Source organism: Musca autumnalis, unplaced genomic scaffold (assembly GCF_047663935.1).
Source record: "Musca autumnalis isolate F117 unplaced genomic scaffold, ASM4766393v1 scaffold_1, whole genome shotgun sequence".
NCBI lineage: Eukaryota > Metazoa > Arthropoda > Insecta > Diptera > Muscidae > Musca > Musca autumnalis.
The window spans coordinates 107,514,753-107,534,924 of record NW_027411644.1 but is presented as its reverse complement, the minus strand read 5'-3'; the positions used below and the strand labels follow the sequence as shown (position 1 = coordinate 107,534,924).

At 35.7% G+C, this 20,172-nt stretch overlaps 1 protein-coding gene across 1 annotated transcript in view; it reads right to left on the bottom strand.

The window, feature by feature from the left end:
* LOC141398275 (zinc finger BED domain-containing protein 4-like) overlaps nt 1-19,818 on the bottom strand; it is a 153,471-nt gene extending 133,653 nt beyond the window's left edge. Inside the window, exons 1-2 of the mRNA XM_073975581.1 lie at nt 19,410-19,818; nt 19,181-19,343 (exon numbers count right to left, since the gene is read on the bottom strand). Coding sequence (XP_073831682.1) covers nt 19,181-19,343; nt 19,410-19,818 — 572 coding nt within the window. The remainder of the gene's footprint in view (nt 1-19,180; nt 19,344-19,409) is intronic.
* Nucleotides 19,819-20,172: the final 354 nt, after the last annotated feature.

The window sequence follows — 20,172 nt, the reverse complement described above, 5'->3', positions numbered from 1 at the left end:
ATATAGGCCATTTGCAATACCAAGCATCCTAGAAATGGAAACTTCTTTCAGAATTACAAAGCTCTAACTTAATAATTGCGAGCTGTATCTTGATTTCAACAGACGGACGGACATGGTTATAGCGACTTAGAATTTTGCCCTGATCAAGAATATATATATACTTTATTGGGTCTACGAGGAATAATTCGATGTGTAACAAACGGAATGACAAATTTCATTAAACCCTCCACATTATGGTGGAGGGTATAAAAATAAATGGAGTGGAGTGGACCGACATAGTCAATTTAGCTAGTGGACCATTTGGAATCATTTCTTTATATAAGTATATTGCCAACAATCATTTCAGTTGGTCAACGTATAATTTAAAGCATGGGCTTGCTCACGTAAACATTTCCACAGGATCCTCGAAACCGAACTGAACTTTTGTGAGGGGTATCCTAAGGAGTGGATCGAGTGGATTTTCGAACTTAAGCTAAGTTTGGATAAATTATTGCGGGATTAGAGGTTCTGGTCGGGAATTCCCGACCCGTGATTTCCCGGGAATTCTCGATTTTTTTTCGGACGGGATTTCCCGGGAAATTTTTTTGAAATTCCCGGGAATACGGCTGTTTGTAGTTTTCATATATAAGTGTTATATTATTTGTCTTATAGTTATTTAATGTTGAAAATATAGTGGAATAGCGATTATTCATGTCCCGATAATTCCTAATTCCCGGTCATTTGTAACTTAGGCTCCATAGTAAAAATCGCGATAATTCGTGTAATGTTCATAAATTTTGGTCCTCTCAATAATAATTGTTTTTCTGGAATTCGAAGTCTGTATAACCTCACATAACTCAGAACTTTTTGGAGCCATTTCCTTCTTGTTCTAGTCCATATTTTTATTAATCGCATTCTTGAAGTATATTAATTTCCTAAGATATAAAATCTGTGATCGATTCGAATTGTTGTTTTCTCCAAAATTATTGTATTTATTATTAAAAACTTTATAATGTGTAAGTGGCAAATCGTGTATGTTAGGAATGGAGGTCGGATTCCTTATAAATAAGGTCCAGTTAACGCTGTAGTGGATGTTATGAGAATGTGTAATGCGGATATTTCCTCAAGGAATCTCATGGCAGGGGAAAAGCCTCACAAAAAAACTGTGAGTCACTGTATTGTAGCTGCCATAAAACTACACATGATGGGAAAATTTTAGTTTATCAGAGGCTAAAACATCTCAAATATAGATTAACCCCGGTGTACGAAAAACCTGCGACTAGCGGATACAAGTTAAACTCTTCAAAATCATTCGTATTTGTGCCAGAGTACCGAGCAAGAGGAGAAAGGACAGAAAATTAAGAACGAATAACGTTACTGCCGCAGGATGTACCTAAGAGTGAAACACCAAACTAACTGCTATGGTACATGCTCATCCTCCTAATAAATGACGATGGGTTTCCGGTGTATTGACATTTTTATGTAAGAGGTTAATCGAATCAAGTTTTGCATTATAAAAGCTCCTTCTACATCAAGAAAAACTGCTAGTGTAAAGTTTAAAACTTCCATGTTTCCTTTACAGCAGGCCCTTAACAGTAGAGACTAGGAATTATTTGGACACCGGGTCATTAAAACAACTCACAATGCTTAAAGAGCTGGTGTCCACATGATTCCTAATCTCTAATGCTTTAGGGATACAAGTGACTTTAACATCCTTCCACAGATTATATAATTTGAATGTACTGAAAGAAAAAGCTAGGTAATATGAATAAAATCCCACGTTATATCAATGAAATTTGACATTGATTTTGAGCCAACGTAGAGCTTCATTAAATAAATGAAAAAAGTTTCATTAAATTTTATTCAGACAATAATCCAAGACTTTTTCTTGACGTGTTTGATTTCACTTTTTACATTAATTGAAACTCGCCTTGATGGGTCCCACTGCTCGGGTTAGTATTTCTTACCAGGATAAGATAGTTTACTGGGATCCTTATGACAGTGAATAAGAGCGTCTGTCAAGTTGTCCACAGTTCTATTAAGCTCTTCAGCTGTTTCCATATTTCCAATAGACGTCAGCTGATAGCTTATTAATTCTGTACATATCCTAATTTATTCTTCTCGGGTTTCTATAAAGAATTGGTCGGATTCCGTCATAAGAGATCTCGAAAAGTATCTTCATATGGTCCGAGAAGTACATTTGTCAACTACCTTACAGTTTCTGATGACACAGTCATCTAGATTGGAGAGAGTTAGATCAATAACCTCCTCCCTCTCTGTCAAAAATTATAAAATTCTGGTCACTTCCTGTGTTTCATACTCAAGTGGAAATTATAGGGTCAAGTTGATATCACTATGCAACACTGAAAATGCAAACAACTTCTAGTATGCATTTTTTAAAGTACATATTTAGACTACAAAAACCCTTGTAGGGTTTTGTCCTGTCAGATCCAGTTCGGATTTTATGGCCTCATCTAAACCGGGCTAAATCTATACTTTTTTGCATTTATCTGGCCTTTATCTCAGAAACGAAAAGGAATTTGGCCTTGCTGTCTTTAGCAATATTGTAGCCCTAAGCGAGTAGAACTTATCTTTTGAAAAAATCACATAAGAAAAACTCCATCTAGGGCATCAAAATCTATAAAATATAGAAAATTTTACATAATTGCTGAAATTCTGGTCAGTATCGGCTAAACTATTGGGAGTTGAACAAAGTAACCTTTTGCAAAAATCTTCCAAATAGAGTTCTCAACAATTCTTTAGAACATTCTGAAACTCTAAAATGCTTACTTCATGTTGTTTTAGCCGTATTTTGCATCATATCCTTTACAGCACGTATTTCAAACACAGTTCACACCAACAGTTTATTCTCGCATTTCGGATTTCACTACATTATTGACATTTTTATTAAATCGTCGTTGAAGAATGTACTGAAAACAACGGCATAGAGGAATTTTTCAACAATGACATGTTCTGAGGAGTTGTGTATTACATTCCAGGGAATATTTATTCAAAAGAAAATATTCAGAAAAAATAACGGTTTTGGAGATACGGTGCGAAATGTATAAAAATTGTGGAATTTTTGCATATATTTTGAAATTTGAGGCAATAAATGTAGTTTTTCGAGTTCATTATTTCTCCAAATATTTTATTCTTGTCCTTATCTACAAATTTGCTTCAGAGGTCAGAAGAAGATTCGCATTGGTTTCAGAGATATAGCCCCGAATTTCTTTAAAAACTCAATATTTAACCATGTTTAGATGGGACCATAAAATCCGAGCTGGATCTGACACAACAAAACCCAACATGGGTTTTATACAAAATAATGGTCAATTATTTAAAAACATTAACACGCCAAAACGCATCTCCCTACTACATTCTTCGCCAGACAGCAAAAACATATATGTGTGTATCGCTTACTCCCCTGAAGAAAAAAATCAAAAGCATACAATGTTATTCCTTCTTTAACAAAAAAATTAAAACAATAAATCATCACTTTGTTATCAACCAAATATTATGGACGATTAGTAATAGTTGTGGTCACTTGACATTTTATTTAATTAATTAAAACATTTTAAATATCCTGTAGTTGTGGTTGTTTGTGTGTTGTCATGGTAACTTGTTTTTGTTTTCCTTATTTCCCAAAGGCATGGAAATGCGATAAGCCGTAAAAACTGTACCCTTGCAAAGCATTTGAAATTAGAAAGTGACCACACAGACAGACTGGCCATTGTTTAAGATTTATTTCCAAGAAATATAAATTATTGTTGTTGTCCTGGTTGTTTTTGTTTTAAACGCTTTTTCTTGCCTTTTGGTCAGTTTGCGTTTGGACGTTGTTTATGAAATGTAGAATGGAAGCGTTGTATCCTTAACCCTTTCCCCCTCAACTGTAATTTGTTTAAAAGCGATAAGAAAATTTTACAAATGTTAAATGGGGTATTTCAAATGTAATCGCTTTAGTTAATTAAGCAAAAATAAAAAGAAAACAAAATACAATTATTGTCCAAACATAAACAGTAAATGCATCCCGTAATCTGGAAGAGGTATACCCAAGTGGATATTTTAATAATTTTTACTTGTGATTTTTAGAATTGTTTTAAAGTGATAGACTCTGATATTGTAATGGGTGGCACCGCGATGGTGTGGTTGCAAATCTTCCTTGCACAAGGAGTGTCAGAGATTAAGTCCCCAGCAAAATGTTCGATGCCAAAGATGTCATTCAATCATGGGTGCAAGTGATCTGGCATGTCATCTTTTTAGCATCTTCATCGATGAATTTTATATGAGCGTGGACCCCAAAAGATTCCATTCATTTTTGGATCCAAAGCATGTCATTTAAACCAATGCTTTGACATGTCATTTTCATCAATGCTTTGGCATGTAATTTTCACCAATGGTTTGGCATGTCATTTCCACCAACCCTTTGGAATGACATGATTACGACGAGAGTTTTAACAACGTTGGTTGTGATTTCGAGTCTCCGACAACATCAACCTTATTGTAAATAATTAATCTTATATATTTAGAAAAATGTGTGTAAATAAAAACACAAAATTAGTCTCTATTGTCTCGATGGAATGGGTTCAAATGCTGATGAAAAAACCGGATCTTTCACGACTTCCTTTGCATTGGTTCAAATGATAATGAAAAAATCGGATCTTTCAGGACTTCTTTTGAACCAATGTAAAAGATGCCATGACATCACGTCATCGCATGGAACTCTTCTTATAGAAGATCTCAAGGTCATCTCAGAGCAGACCTTGTGTTCTTCTCATAGAAGACCACAAGTTCTTCTCATAGAAGAGCTCAGGGTCTTCCAATAGAGGATCACAAATTCTTCTCATAGAAAATTTTAGGGACTTCTCGTAAAAGACCTAAAGTTCTTCTCATAGAAGACCCGGAAGTCTTCTCATAAAAGACCTCAATACCTTCTCTTAGAATACTTCAATGACTTCTCAAAGGAGATCTCAAGGTCTTCTCATAGAAGAACTCAGAGTCTTCCCATAGAAAACTTCAACGTCTTCTCGTAAAAACTTAAAGGTCTTCTCATAGAAGACCCCGAAGTCTTCTCATAGAAGACCTCAAGGTCATCTCAAAGAAGACCTCGAGGCCTTCTCTTAGAATACTTCAAGGTCTTCTCAAAGGAGATCTCAAGGTCTTCTCATAGAAGAACTCAGAGTCTTCCCATAAAAGACTTCAAGGTCTTCTCATAGAAGACTTTAAAGACTTATCATAGAATACTTCAAGGTCTTCTCATAGAAGACTCCGATGTCTTCTCATAGAAGACCTCAAGGTCTTCCCTTAGAATACTTCAAGGTCTTCTTAAAGGAGATCTCTGGGTCTTCTCATGGAAGGCCTCAGGGCCTTCTTATAGAAGACCTCAGAGTCTTCTCATAGAAGATCCCAAGATCTTCTCATAGAAGCCCGCAAGGTCTTATATAGAAGACCAAAAGGTCTTCTCATAGAAGTCCTCAATAACTTTTCATAGAAGACCTCAAGGTCTTCAAGGACTTATCATAGAACACTTCACATACAAGACTTCAAGGTCTATTCATAAAAGACTTCAAGGTCTATTCATAGAAGACCTCAAGGTCTTCTCATAGAATACCTCAAGGTCTTCTCATAGAATACCTCAAGGTCTTCTCACAGAAGACCTCAGGATCTTCGCAAAGAAGATCTCTTCCCATGGAAGACCTCAACGTCTTCTCATGAAATACCTAACGGTATTATCATAGAGGACCTCAGGGCTTTCTCATATAAGACGTCAAGGTCTGCTCATAGAATAACTGAGGGTCTGCTCATAGAAGAGGAATAGAATTGAAGAAGTCTAGACTTCAAAGGATAGTAAATGTCCTGTAAATCGTCCTCTAACTACCGTTCGCTTATATGTTTTCTTATATATTTCTTTTCAAATAAATAATGTTTTTTTAACAAATTTGGTGTCCCGATTTTAGTGTTATATTTCTATAATGTAGAAAAAATTGCCCGGAGTCGGAGTCGTGTTATTTTTTTCGACTCAGACTCCGACTCCAGCAAAATTGCTCGACTCCGAAACCCTGGTTGCTACAAAACCGCTGTCATTTATGTACATTGGTCACGGTGCGCCTGAACCAACTTTAAATGAAAGGAACTTACACCTGGTAATTTCTTACGAGTATGGAGCTTGCAAAGAGCGGGGTGGGTACTATCGCACATTTAACAGGTTACTAATATTGCGGACAAGCCACACATCACTTGCACAAACTCCGGTTCTGGACAGCTTCAGTGATGAAAAATATTCTTAACTAAAATGGTTTCCTTCCTGTCCAACATCAGTCTAAAAAATGTGTTCAATCAAGGGGTACCTTTATATAAAAGTGTGGACCTTTGTTGACAATTTTGTTGCAACAATTTTGTGCCTAAAATGTTAAATTACGGATAGTTTCGCCAAACAATGTAGCTAAATCCTTCTAAATACCGAAAATTGAGAAATTCTGTTATTTGAAGTTTATACCAAAACATCAACCTACGTTGACAGTAGTTTTGTGACTTCTAAGAACCTTAAATGTCGATGTCGAGGCTCGACCTAAAAGCGTTGCTAACTCTACCGGTGGGCCAACCCCTATGGATATTGAGACTGTCGATGGCCAACTAATCAATATCGCTAATTAGAACATCGATTATTAATTATTTTATTTTCCATCTCTTGCTTACTTACGAACCAGTGTCGTGAAGTGTAAGATCGTCTTGATCCTTTTTTCAAACCCAAACAAAACCAACCCCCAAACAATAAAACTAAAATCTGTCGACCTTGGCAGTAATTGTGAATATTTTAAATATTTTCTTTTATTTTTATTGTGCCAATAACCTCACAGTGAGTATAAAGCGTATACGTCTTGTGTTCGTTTTTTCGTATTTGCTGTGTTGCTTTAGTTGTTGTCTTTACCGCCAACAACAAACCTCTAGACCTTAAATTACGCCTGTAATTTAAAGTCAAAATTGCAGATCCTTCGTCCTTTGGAGGAAATCTGTACATGTTTTTTTTTTTTTTTTTTTTTTTTTTGGTCCTTCGAGCCGGATATGAACCAGCGACCTATGCTAAAAATGCATCAGACGTTAAACTGGTGCACGAATCTAAATGGATCGCCTTTGTTGCAAAACATACAAAGACACATGCATATGCCTTTTGATATGGAGAATTCTTGAGGTTCCCCGACTTTACTTGAAAAGGACCCGCGAAGTCCACACCCGTGTACGTGAAAGGCAACGTTAGCGTTGAGCGTTCTGGTGGCAATGCTGCCATAATTTGAGACTTTACGTTTTGTTTGTGCCTTACGCACACTAAACAATTATGCACAAATTTCTTTACAGTTCTTCTCAGTCGAGGTATATAGAACTGATTTCGGATTGTCGCCATCATTAGCTGGATATCAGCGTGTAATAAAGTGTCGTGAATAAATTTGAGGAAGAGTTCACAGAAGTGCGAATCCGTTGGTATTATTATGGGGCATCGTTCGTCATGTGTCATATTAGACTTTGCTAAACGACCGTTTACTCTCAGAAGACCCTCGTGATCTATGATAGGGTTCAAAGTACGTAAAGTACTTCGATGAGAAACTGTTTTCCCACTTTCTAAATCTATGTATTCTTGTCTGTCGGTACATTTTCTCAATGTCACCGTTGAAAACATATTTATAAAGGCGCCAATTTAAAATTACTGATGTTAGTTCATTTTGTAAAATTGGGCCAGGATACAAGACATCGTTCAATGAAAACGAACTTTTTGTTTTGCATGAGCCATTAAACACTACTCTAACCTTTGTGCTAGTGCTTTCCGGTCGAAATACAGCGTGATGCGGTAGGTAGTAGGAATAGTATTTCGAGTCTGTTTTGACTTCTTTCGAATTACAACGTTTCATATGTCCTAATTCGATATATTCGTTTAGAACTTCTCTGTAAGTTTTAGCCAGGTTTCTATCTTTGTTCAATCTATTTTCCATGTTCTCATATTGCCGTAAAGCTATGAACCGAGACGATTCTAAAAACATGGATTGAGGAAATTCTTTTCTAAATGGCAGTTTGACTAGATATCTTCCGTCCGAACGACGGTGCGTTGTTTCCTTGTATAACTGCTCACAATACTCTTCTGATTCTGTAGGGATAGGAGCCCGTTCGACTTCCTCTTGTTCCCAGAATCTCCTAAGTAATGTACTAATGTCTTCTTCTTCTGAATTGGACGAAACCTCGACTGTAGCCAATGTAATATTGTTGTAGTTTATCGGACCATATATGTACCATCCGTAGATGGAATTTTGTGCAATCATATTGCCTAAAATGTTCTTTCGCATACCATTAAGTAATATGGATGGAAGTATATCACTTCCCATCACCATGTCTATTTGTGCTGACACCGCAAACCCGGGATCAGCAAGTTTTAAATCATTAACTTCGCTTAGATCTGTGTTTGGAAGGGATCTAGTTGGAAGTAAGCTCGTAAGATTTCTAACTACTATTACTTCTGCTTCCAGCTCAAACGCTTTCTTATCAGAACATAGTGTTATGACGCAAGATTTGTTTGCATTGGTAACTATTGTACCACTCAGACCACTTATTTGGAAGTCTGCGGCCTTTGTTTTAATCCCCAGACGTTTTACTATTCTACTAGTTAAAAAGGTTCTTTTTGAAGCTGAATCTAACAGCGCTCTTACCGTGAAGTTTTGCCCAGAATACCTAATTTGCACTAAGGCTGTTGGTAGCATAACATCATCATTATTAATTGTGGCCATTGTTTGAACATTTGAAGTAGAAACTGCCCTCGAAGATGTTGGGAATTCAGTCTGTGACTCACTGGTAGTAAAATGTGTTTCTGTTTGTCGATTTGTTTGTGTTCTAGAATAATTGTTTGAACCACTCGCTACGTTGTTAGCGGTCGATTGTGACATATTATTAAAATGCAGCTTTGTATGATGCCTCTTCTTGCAATGCATACACCTGTGCATACTGACACATTCTTGACTAATATGTCCACTCGTTAAACAATTGTTACAAATTCGTTTTTCTTTTACCAATTCAACTCTTTGAGCCACAGACATGCTGTTAAACCTTGGACAGTTTCTTAACATATGGTTTTTTCTACATAACGCACATCGATTTAAATTCATTACGTTTGAACTGTTCGTGTGAGCTCCATACTCGAAATGTGAATGTTGTGGAGCTGAATGCAATTTAAGGCGATCAATTCTTTCTAATACTTGATGCCTATTTATGAGAACATCTTCCATCTGAGACCATTTTGGCAACTCGGAGTGGGATTCAAGTGATTGTTCCCATTGCGTTACTGTCTCTATTGGAAGCTTAGAGGAACATAAATAAATTAAAATTGGATCCCACTGGTTCACACTAATTTCGTGAGCGTTTAATATAGCTAAGCAATCGCTAATTGTTGTTTGGATCCGTTTTATGTCCTCACTATTATCGGACTTTGCTGGCGCAATTTCGAAAAGAAGTTTGAGTTGGTTATCGACTAAAACTCGTTTATTCTCATAGCGTTTCTTTAATGCATCCCATGCCAAAGTAAAGTTTAAATCTGACAATGGGAATCTGTCTACTATCCTGCCAGCTTCACCTTTAGTTTTATTTTTTAGGTGATATAGTTTTTGAGCCGCTGTTAGTTTAACGTGAGTACCATATATTGCCATAAACATGTCCCTAAATGTGGGCCATTCTTCGTAGCTTCCGTAGAAGTCTTTAGTGTCGCAAGGTGGCACTTTAATGCACACCTCAGACAAATCAAAAGTTGTATTTGGAGGATACATGACTGAGCTATGGAATAATGATGGATTTGTAGTGTCTTCCCTCACCGATGTATTAGAAACATTTCTCTTCTTTTTCAACATTTCCATTAAACTAGCCTTGGTTGATTGATATTTGTCCCGAGCGGACGTTAAATCTTCTTTGGCTTTCTTTCTATGCTCATCGTCAATTGCCTTGTTGTCGGACAGATAGACGCTCTCAAAAGCGCTTCGAACGTTATGCCAATCCTCGTCGATTGACTCTAATTTTGTTTCTATTAGTGATTCTGAAAAATCATTTTCTGGACTGTTTAATATGTTTATACACGTTTCCACCAAATTGTCTAGTTCGTATTCGAACCTTGCGCAAATCGTTGATTCCATTTTACTATTTTTTTTATATTATTATTGTATTATTGATTTAGTTATTACTTTATTTTTTATTTTATTGAATTATTTGAAATTTATTTTATATATGTTTTTATGTTTTATTAGCACTATTTGCCTTTTTATAACTTTGAAAGTTCTTTTAATAAAGAAAATCAAGTTATTCCAATAATTATACTTTTGGCTTTAATAGCTTTTTATAATATACTCCTTGGAAGTTTATTTTTTAAACTTTGGGAGTAAAGTCCACTATGAATTTATTTTTATTATTATTTATTTTATTTTATATTTTACTGATAGTTTATTTGTTATTATTTTTATTATTATTTTATCTTTATTATTATTATTTTTTAATAGTAAAAATGAAATGCAATGATATGAAATTCAATTAGAATGTATTTACTTGCGTTACGTACGTTACGTTATGTTACGTTTTGTTACGGTTACTGTACACCGGCCTCTACGTTTTTCTCTAACTGAACTATCGTTTAAAGGCACTCAAGGGTACTTAGTAATTGGTACTCGGAAAAAATATTTCACTAATATAAACAAACACACAATATGTCTGTCCGTGAAATTTATTAAAGAAATATATTAAACTGTGGAATTAAATATTTTATTATAAAAATTACCACAAATGTATTAATAAATTAAATAAATTAATAAATAAATTTTCTTTTTAATTTTGGCTGCAAAACAATTTTGATTTTTATTTTTATTTGTGTTAGTGTTGAGCTTTGCAGTATTTTCGAGTGAAGAAGAAGACAGCTTTGAATTTTAACACAAATAGCAAAGAGAATTTCTTTGAAAATTAAATCAAAGATATGAGTTAAAAAATGGCAAATCTAGGCCGCTAGTTTGTTTTAAGGCTCGAAGGACCATGTACAGATTTCCTCCAAAGGACGAAGGATCTGCAATTTTGACTTTAAATTACAGGCGTAATTTAAGGTCTAGAGGTTTGTTGTTGGCGGTAAAGACAACAACTAAAGCAACACAGCAAATACGAAAAAACGAACACAAGACGTATACGCTTTATACTCACTGTGAGGTTATTGGCACAATAAAAATAAAAGAAAATATTTAAAATATTCACAATTACTGCCAAGGTCGACAGATTTTAGTTTTATTGTTTGGGGGTTGGTTTTGTTTGGGTTTGAAAAAAGGATCAAGACGATCTTACACTTCACGACACTGGTTCGTAAGTAAGCAAGAGATGGAAAATAAAATAATTAATAATCGATGTTCTAATTATCGATATTGATTAGTTGGCCATCGACAGTCTCAATATCCATAGGGGTTGGCCCACCGGTAGAGTTAGCAACGCTTTTAGGTCGAGCCTCGACAGTCGAATTACATCTAGTTCGGTTAAAAATTGTAGCTACAACTCTCAAAATACCGAAAATCGGGAGGTACCGTTTTATGGGGGCTATACCTCAACATGGACCTATGTTGACAATTTTTGGTGGAATAGTGTTGTGATCCCTAAGAACTTAAAATGTCGAATTACATCTAGTTCGGTTAAAATTGTAGCTAAAACTCTCAAAATACCGAAAATCGGGAGGTACCGTTACATTTGGGCTGTACCTAAACATTAACCTATGTTGACAGTTTTCGGTGGAGTAGTGTTGTGACCCCTGATAACCCTAAATATATGCAGTTATATGGGGAAGTAGTGTTGTGACCCCTATGAACCTTAAATGTCAAATTACAGCTAGTTCGATTAAAAAATTCAGCTAAAACCCTTAAAATACTGAAAATCGGGAGGTACCGTTGTATGGGAGCTATACCAAGGCATGGACCTATGTTGACAGTTTTCGGTGGAATAGTGTTGTAGACTAAGGTTGGTGGAGTAAGGTTGTGACCCCTAAGAACCTTGAATATCGAATTACATCTAGTTCGATTAAAAATTGTAGCTAAATCCCTCAAAATATCGAAAACAGGGAGCTACCGTTATATGGGTCCTATTTTAAACATGGACCTATCTCGACAATTTTAGGTGGAGTAGTGTTGTGACCCCTAAGAACCTTAAATGTTGAATAAGATCTAGTTCGGTTAAAAATTTTAGCTAAAACTCTCAAAATTCCAAAAATCCAGAGGTACCGTTATATGAGGGATATACCTAAACATGGATCTTTGTTGACAGTTTTTGGTGGAGTAGTGTTGTGACCTCTAAGAACTCTAAATGTCGAATTACATCTATTTCGGTTAAAAATTTTAGCTAAAACCCTTAAAATACGAAAATCGGGAGGTACCGTTGTATGGGAGCTATACCAAGACATGGACCTATGTTGAGTTTTTGGTAGAGTAGTTTTGTGACCGCTATGAACCTTAAATGTCGAATAAGATCGAGTTCGATTAAAAATTGTAGCTAAAACTCTCAAAAATACTGAAAATCGGGAGGTATCGTTACATTTGGGCTATACCTAAACATGAACCTATATTTACAGTTTTTGGTGGAGCAGTGTTGTGACCCCTAGGAATCTTAAATGTCGAATAAGACCTAGTTCTAAAACTCTCAAAATACCGAAAATCGGAAGGTACCCTTATATGCGGGCTATACCTAAACATGGACCTATGTCGAATTTAAGTTGAATTGTTGATTTATTGAAGATTATCTTACATATTAGCTTCAAAAAATTATCCGGGAATAAATCTCAACCGGTTTGCTGGAATAAACAACTAGCTCATCTTCGTTATACAGCTAATAGATCCTGAAATAATACCAGTAAGACGAAACTCAGTGCTGATTGAGATGCCTACAAGGTCAATAAGTACACGAGTGAAATCAAGAAAGATAAGTGATAGTCGTGTGTCAGTTTAAGTGAGTCTATAGAGGGAGTTAAATAAGCTAAAAGGTTTCGTTAGATACTATCAAAGGATCCCAAATCCATAGGTGGTATTAAGGGGAGCGATAGTTCCTGGACTCTCGATCTGTTATCAGGGCTATATTTCCCGGGTTTCGAGGACTTTGATGGTTTCCGGTATAGAGTAAGACACAATCAAATTCGAACTGAAGAGAATGAACAGATGATAGACTGATTAACTTGTCTCCCAATACTCCAAACGGTGATTAATAGCCTTCAGTCTTACAAATCACTATCGCGTGGTTTTAACGATTCTGGATGAGATTTTTAAGAGTTGTCTGTGTTTATCGTAAAAAACAGGAATTTCCTCCATTCTAGTGAAATGTATTGATGAGATGCTGAAAAGCAGGATTATCAATTCGTTAACAGAGGTACGTCGGCCATTTGAAAACTAATAATAATTTGAAAACTTAGGCGATGATATATTAGTGCTGATAAGTGGCTGAGTTTATGCAAGCTTTTCTGGTACACCGTCTTGTCAGTTGTATCAGAAAGCTCAAAATTACCGAATCCCAGCCACCTTAAATATCTTGGTACAAATCTGAATCATCGCTTGCCATGGAAAAGGAATACCGAGGAGCAGGCGAAGAAAAATCGTATTTCAGTCTATTCCTGCAAGATACATACAGAGGCAAGAAACCCTGATGGCGAGGTTTCTTTTTTTTTTTTTTTTTTTTTTTGTATTAAACTATGATTTTTTACAAAAATTGTAAGTCCTTTTTAGCAGTGGGATTCCAATAATTACTATTTTGGACAAATATTAAAGAAGTTATGAGTATTTTTTTGCATATAGTTTTTACAGAATTCGACTATTTCAAGGCGCGAAATCCGGAACCGTTAGTCAAAAAAATCACAAAATATACTGAAAAGTTTAGCTGATCGGCGGCATCAACACAGCAAAAAATAAAGTAAATCAAAAACCACTTTTTGCTAAAGTGTCTCATTTCACTCAGAAATCCCCATGTATATATTCTTGATCAGGATTAAATTCTGAGTCGATCTAGCCATGTCCGTCCACTGTAATCACTCTAGCGTCCATCCCTAGCAACCGAGTATGTTTTTTCCTTAGGCAGGTCAAGTAGCAGTACCTCCCGATTTTCGGTATTTTGAGAATTTCCGAATTAGCTATACGGTGCTCTTGAAGCAACTTTAAATGGAAGGTGCTTACACCTGGCAAGTGTTTGCGGATTCTGAAACTACAATGTTCATAGAAGCACTTTTTAAATAAATCGCGATTTAAGTTGACATTTTTAGGGTTTTTTAAGGTTTTCACGATTTTGCTTGAAAACCGCAAGTCCTATCGATATGGAACTGGAGAAATTGTTGTAGCTATGAAAATTCTCTACAAGATTGACCTTTATGATAATTTCGGAGGTTTTACCGTTATTGAGAGATACAAGTTTTAATTGGGACACAACACTTGTAGAGAAGTTTTACAAGGCTGAAATACTCAGGAAATGTCGCCAACATCACTGAGGGGTATTTTGCCACCGTTGAAAATTTGATGTTGCCTGGCCTGGGAATCGATCCCACGACCTTGAGCGTGCAAGGCGGGTGTGCATACCATTGCACCACGGTGGGTTTAAGATTATTCAGTATTAAAATCAGCTGCCATCTGTGCCAGACTATAAATGGTGGGTCGCTGACTAAAGCTGCCCTAGAATAGGGTTTCTATGGATATATTAGCGTATAACTTTGTTATCTGACCACATATGTATATTAACATTATTGGCATCAGTGGTAAGATGAAGAAATCTTCTTCCAAATTTGCCTTACGTTGGCGGTACGTGCCTTCCAGGAAGAACGCTATAAGATCTATATTAAAAATTTTACCAATTTTCAGACAAAAATGTAGATTTTTTTAATCCGCTAAATTGGTTGGATGTTGTGTTGTTTTGGAGATTGTTTTGTTTCCCCAAGCCTATTTTTGCATCATAAAATAATCGGCACCTGAACAAAGGTCATTTTGTATTAACAGCATAAAGCAAGTCTTACCGTATACCCCCTCCAGAGGGAAAAGAGGAGAATTTTACGCTCGTGGTTTCTTAAAACACCCCTTGCAGCAGCACAAAGCTGTAACCGGCGCATTGGCTTGATTTTTACACTCTAAATATTTTTGGCCACTTTCTCCATACAAGTGGATCCACTGTGCAATGTATTGACTGTAACTCTGCCTTATAAAACAATGTTATACATGGTGCGCCTTAAATAACTTTAAGTGAAAACCGCTTACACCTCGGAACTTTTTGCGAATTTTGATACAGCAATGTTCATATGTGAAAAAAATCCAAAAACAAGAAAAATCGCTGGTTCACATTTTTAGTTTTTTTAGGTTTTCTCGATTTTGCTTGGCAACCGCAAGTCCCAGCAGTGTAGTAGCAGTGCAAATTCTGTACAAGATTGACCTGCATATTATTTTCGTAGGTTTTACCGTTTTTGTGATACAGAAGTTCAGATCATTCATTCAGATTCTTTTCTCAGGTCTTCAGGATTTTGCTTGAAAACCTCAAGTCCTATCCGAATGGCCAGTGCATTGACCCAATTTGAACTTCTACATCTCAAAACGATAAAATCTACGAAAATACCATAAATGTCAGTCTTGTAGAGAATTTTCATAACTACAACATTTTCTTTCGTCCCATTTCGATAGGACCTGCAGTTTTCAAGCAAAATGGTGAAAACCTAAAACCCTTAAAAATGCCGACTTGAATCGCGATTTATTTAAAAAGCTCTCCATCGGTTTTTTTTTGTTTTTTGATTTTTCTCATCTATGGACATTGTAGTTTCAGAATCCGAAAAAACTTCCCAGGTGTAAGCACCTTCCATTTAAAGTTGCTTCAAGCGCACCGTGGCTACAATTTGACATTTCAGGTTCGCAGTGGTCACAAAACTTCTCCATTAAAAATTGTCAACGTAGATCCATGTTTTGGTAACCTCCCATACTACTTACATTGAGGGTTTTAGCTATATTTGGGTGGGTGTCACCGTGGTGCAATGGTATGCACGCCCGCCTTGCACGCAGAAGCCGGGCAACATCAAACATTTTTCAACGGTGGCAAAATACCCCTTAGTAATGTTGGCGACATTTTCTGAGTATTTCAGCCTTGAAAAACTTCTCCACAAGTGGTGTCTTACGACCAGCGTTCGAAAACTTACACTAAGGTACCGTACAATAACGTTTTGTAGCGTACCTAGCATGAAAAGTTACACTACGATAAGGTACCGTACATGTACACAAACTTTAACGAAAATCGTAGCGTACATGTTTGGTACGCAACCACCATTGTAAAGTAACAACCACGTACCCAACCGAAATGGTTGGGTACGTACGTTATAAATGTTGCATTTACATTAAAAAACCACGTAGCGTACATCATTATGCACCCTAAAAAATAAATAGAGCTTGCGTACACCTGGGTGATGTTTATAAAGAGGTTGCGTACACCTGAGTGATGTTTATAAAGAAATATAAAATATGAATGGCATGAGGAAAAATGCAACCATAAAAATAAGAGTGAATATCGTATAAATAAAATACAAAAGTAACTATATTTATATTTAACCAGTAAATATGAAAACATTTATTTATTTTATAAAAAACTAGCTGACCCGGTCCGCGTTGCTGGCCCGTTGTTTGGGTTCTCCGTGTAAACTTTAGTTATCTATCCAGTATTGATACACCCATAATTAGGCATCCCTCTAGAAACTTCATAATATAAATCAATGTTTTGACATAAATTCCATATAATGGTATCCCCCAAATTTAAGATATAAAATCTCTTTTATTATACCCTTCACCATAAATCGACAGTTTAAAGCACTTTGTGACCCACATATAATAGTCGGTGCACGTCAATTAACATTGCTATATATTGGATTGTTGGTCTCGGTTGGGGTCGTAATTATTACTGCAAAGAATTGTTGGTATAGGTCCACGTTTTGATATAGCTCCCATAGAACGGTACCGGCTGATTTTCGCTATTTTTGAGGGTTTAACATCATTATCACACCGAAATGGCTGAAATCTGGTTTTAATATATTTTAAAGAGGAGGGCATAAATATTCGTATCGACCGAAAGACACGCCTTTTTATTTGCGCTCGGTATGTAACAGTAATAGGTTCACGTTTTGATATAGCTCCCATAAAACAGTACCTACCGATTTTCGATAGTTCAGAGATATAGCCTCTGTTCAGTATACGTCCTCGTTTTGATATAGCTCCCATAGAACGGTGGCACCTGATTTTCGCTATTTTTTGTGGATTTAACCTCATTCAGGCCGATCGAACGTAACGCTTTTTTTCTTCGCGCTCTATATGCAATAGTGGTAAAATACCCCTCAGCGAAATGTATGTTCCTTCGGGATATGTATGGCAACATTTATGTATTTCATAAAAAAATTACTTCTATAAATTGTAGTTGTTATTATCGAGATTTTGCTGTATTTAAAAAATGTATCTTTACCTAGCTATTCCAAGGACTGAAATCAATTCTCATGAAGTTTCACTTCCCACATTTTGAGATTTTATCCGTAATTATAATATTTTCAAAAATCCAACACGATCGCGGTATTCTGATTCCAATGATGATATTGTATTGTATATCAATAACTTTGTCTGATTTCCAATGGATCTTTCTGGAATTTCGATCTTGTGACATCTCAAGTTATACGGATTTTACTGTATTCCAAAATGTGGAGTTGATCGCGCTGTTCCACTTATTGTTTAGTGTTCAGCGTTTATAGCGTTTTTTAGGCATGCTTACAAAATTATGTATATTATCTGAAATAATAAATGTTTGCAAATTTTGTGATGACCGCGATATTTCACTTTTCGCGATATTTCACTTCCGCGAAGACCATTCAGGGTCAAGACAGTAATTACAGTAGTATTGCAAACAATCTGTAAACAATACGTTCAAAAATATCAAGGACTTCAGATTAAAAAAAAAAAAAATTGAAGGAGAACCTCCGGTCACTACACTTAGCCGTATTAAAATAGCTCACGACCGCGCTATCCTACTTGTTCAAGCTAGTGTTTATATCATTTTTGTGTCACGCTTACTCAAATTATGTATATTAATTGAAATAATACATTTTTGAAAACTTTGTGATGACCGCGATCATTCAAGGAAAACAATCTGTAAACAATACGTTCAAAAATATCAAAGATTTTAGATTTTCTTAAAAACATTGTGGGGGAGGACAACCGGTCACTATAAAAACAGCTTACGACAGTTCTAATTAATTGAAATAATACATTTTTGAAAATTTTGGGATGACCGCGATTTTCACTTCCGCGACGACCATTCAGGGTCAAGACTGTAATTACCATAGCATTGCAAACAATTTGTAAACAATATATTAAAGCGTATGTTGAATTTCGCGGTTTTCTTAAAAAAATTGTGGGGAGGACCACCGCTCACTACACTTAGCGGGATAAAAAAATAGATTACGACCTATTCTCAGACCTAAAAACTCCACATACAAAATTTCATAAGATTTCCCAATCGAGTTTTCGGAATTTCTATATAGTGACATCTCAAGTCATCGGGATTTTACTGTATTCCAAAATATGGCGTTGACCGCGTTATCTCACATATTGAAGCCAGTGTTTTAGCGGTTTTGTAGTCAAGCTTACTAAAATTAGGTATATTATCTGAAATAATACATTTTTGAATAATTTGGGATGACCGCGATATTTCACTTCCGCGACGACCATTCAAAAAAATATATAGCCTATTTTCACCACCGGTGTTCCCAGTACATTATCTGAAATTTTCAAGAAAATCTATTCAGCCGTTTTTGAGTCTATTCGGAACATACAAACATACAAACATACAAACAAACAAACATACTAACATACGCACATTGCCTTTTATATATTAGATTAACGAATATAAAAAATATTAACATACTAAAGAAAATAGAATTTAACAGGAGAAAGCTCAACTTTCATAATTGAAATCCCCATTAACTTTTACCATTAATATATGTTCAAGATTTGTTGCTGACATGCGGTTGCGCTGATCAGATAATATGTACTTCATAGCAGAAAATAAGAGTTCCACGCTTACTTGGGTTGACGGTATTGCCTGTACAATATTAGCAATCTCACTGATGATGGTTTTCTGAGAGTTCCAAAATGCTATTATATTTTCATTTAGTGGCAATCTTGATTGCCGCTCATAATTGGCAAAATCAGCTTCTAAATTATGTAAATTAGATGAACTCGGAATTTCTGTGGTAGGATCTATAATTTGCAGATAATCGGAAAAAGATTTGGCTGCATCTGGTCTACTCGGTGATGGAGCTTCCTCTAATATTGGGTGACTTGTATTGTGTTCTGAAACATAAAAGATGAATGATATAAATAAATAGGCATTGTTCTGGTTTACTTAAGCAAACTAACCTTCTGTTGAGTTCATGCGTTTATATAACGATAGTATGTAGTTCTTCGCCCTTTGTTTTTGTTCGCAGGTTAAGCATACTTTGATTCGTGGATCCAAGAACACAGCTGCGTTAAACAGTTCATTTTCTAAAAGTTTATCCTTTCTTATCTTCAAGGACTCCTTGAGAAGGGTTTTCATGTTGCTATCCGGTAAAGCGTCAATTTGAAATGTTATATCCATAACAATAATGTATAGTTCACTATAGCACAACTGTTCGCTTTGTAACTTAATGGTAGCATTGTAAATAGGTTTAAATAGTCCCAAGAATTCAGTTGCGAAAGACCATTCTTCAGATTCAAGAAATAAATCAGGATAATCCTTGCTTAGTGTATTTATAATTTCCTTCATTTCCAGGCATCTTTCAATCATTTTATATGTTGAATTTCAACGTGTTGCACAATCAATGATAGGTTTTTTGTAGAGTTCACTTCTTAGAAAATTTAAAATCGTTTTACTTCTAAGTTTTTTTACCACGAATCGTATCTTATCGACATTGTCTTTTACTGCCGACTGTTTCAGAACATTGTTTGCACACAGTTGGAGAGTGTGAGCACCACAACGAATGCTAGTAATTGTGTTGATGAGATGTTGAAATCAATTGATTCAATTGTGTCAATAGCTATTCGGCAATCGATATCATCTTCATCTTCTTCGAAATCCACGGCATCATTATTTATCGACAATTGCATTTCACAGTTCAGGATTCGTACAGTTTTGAGCATA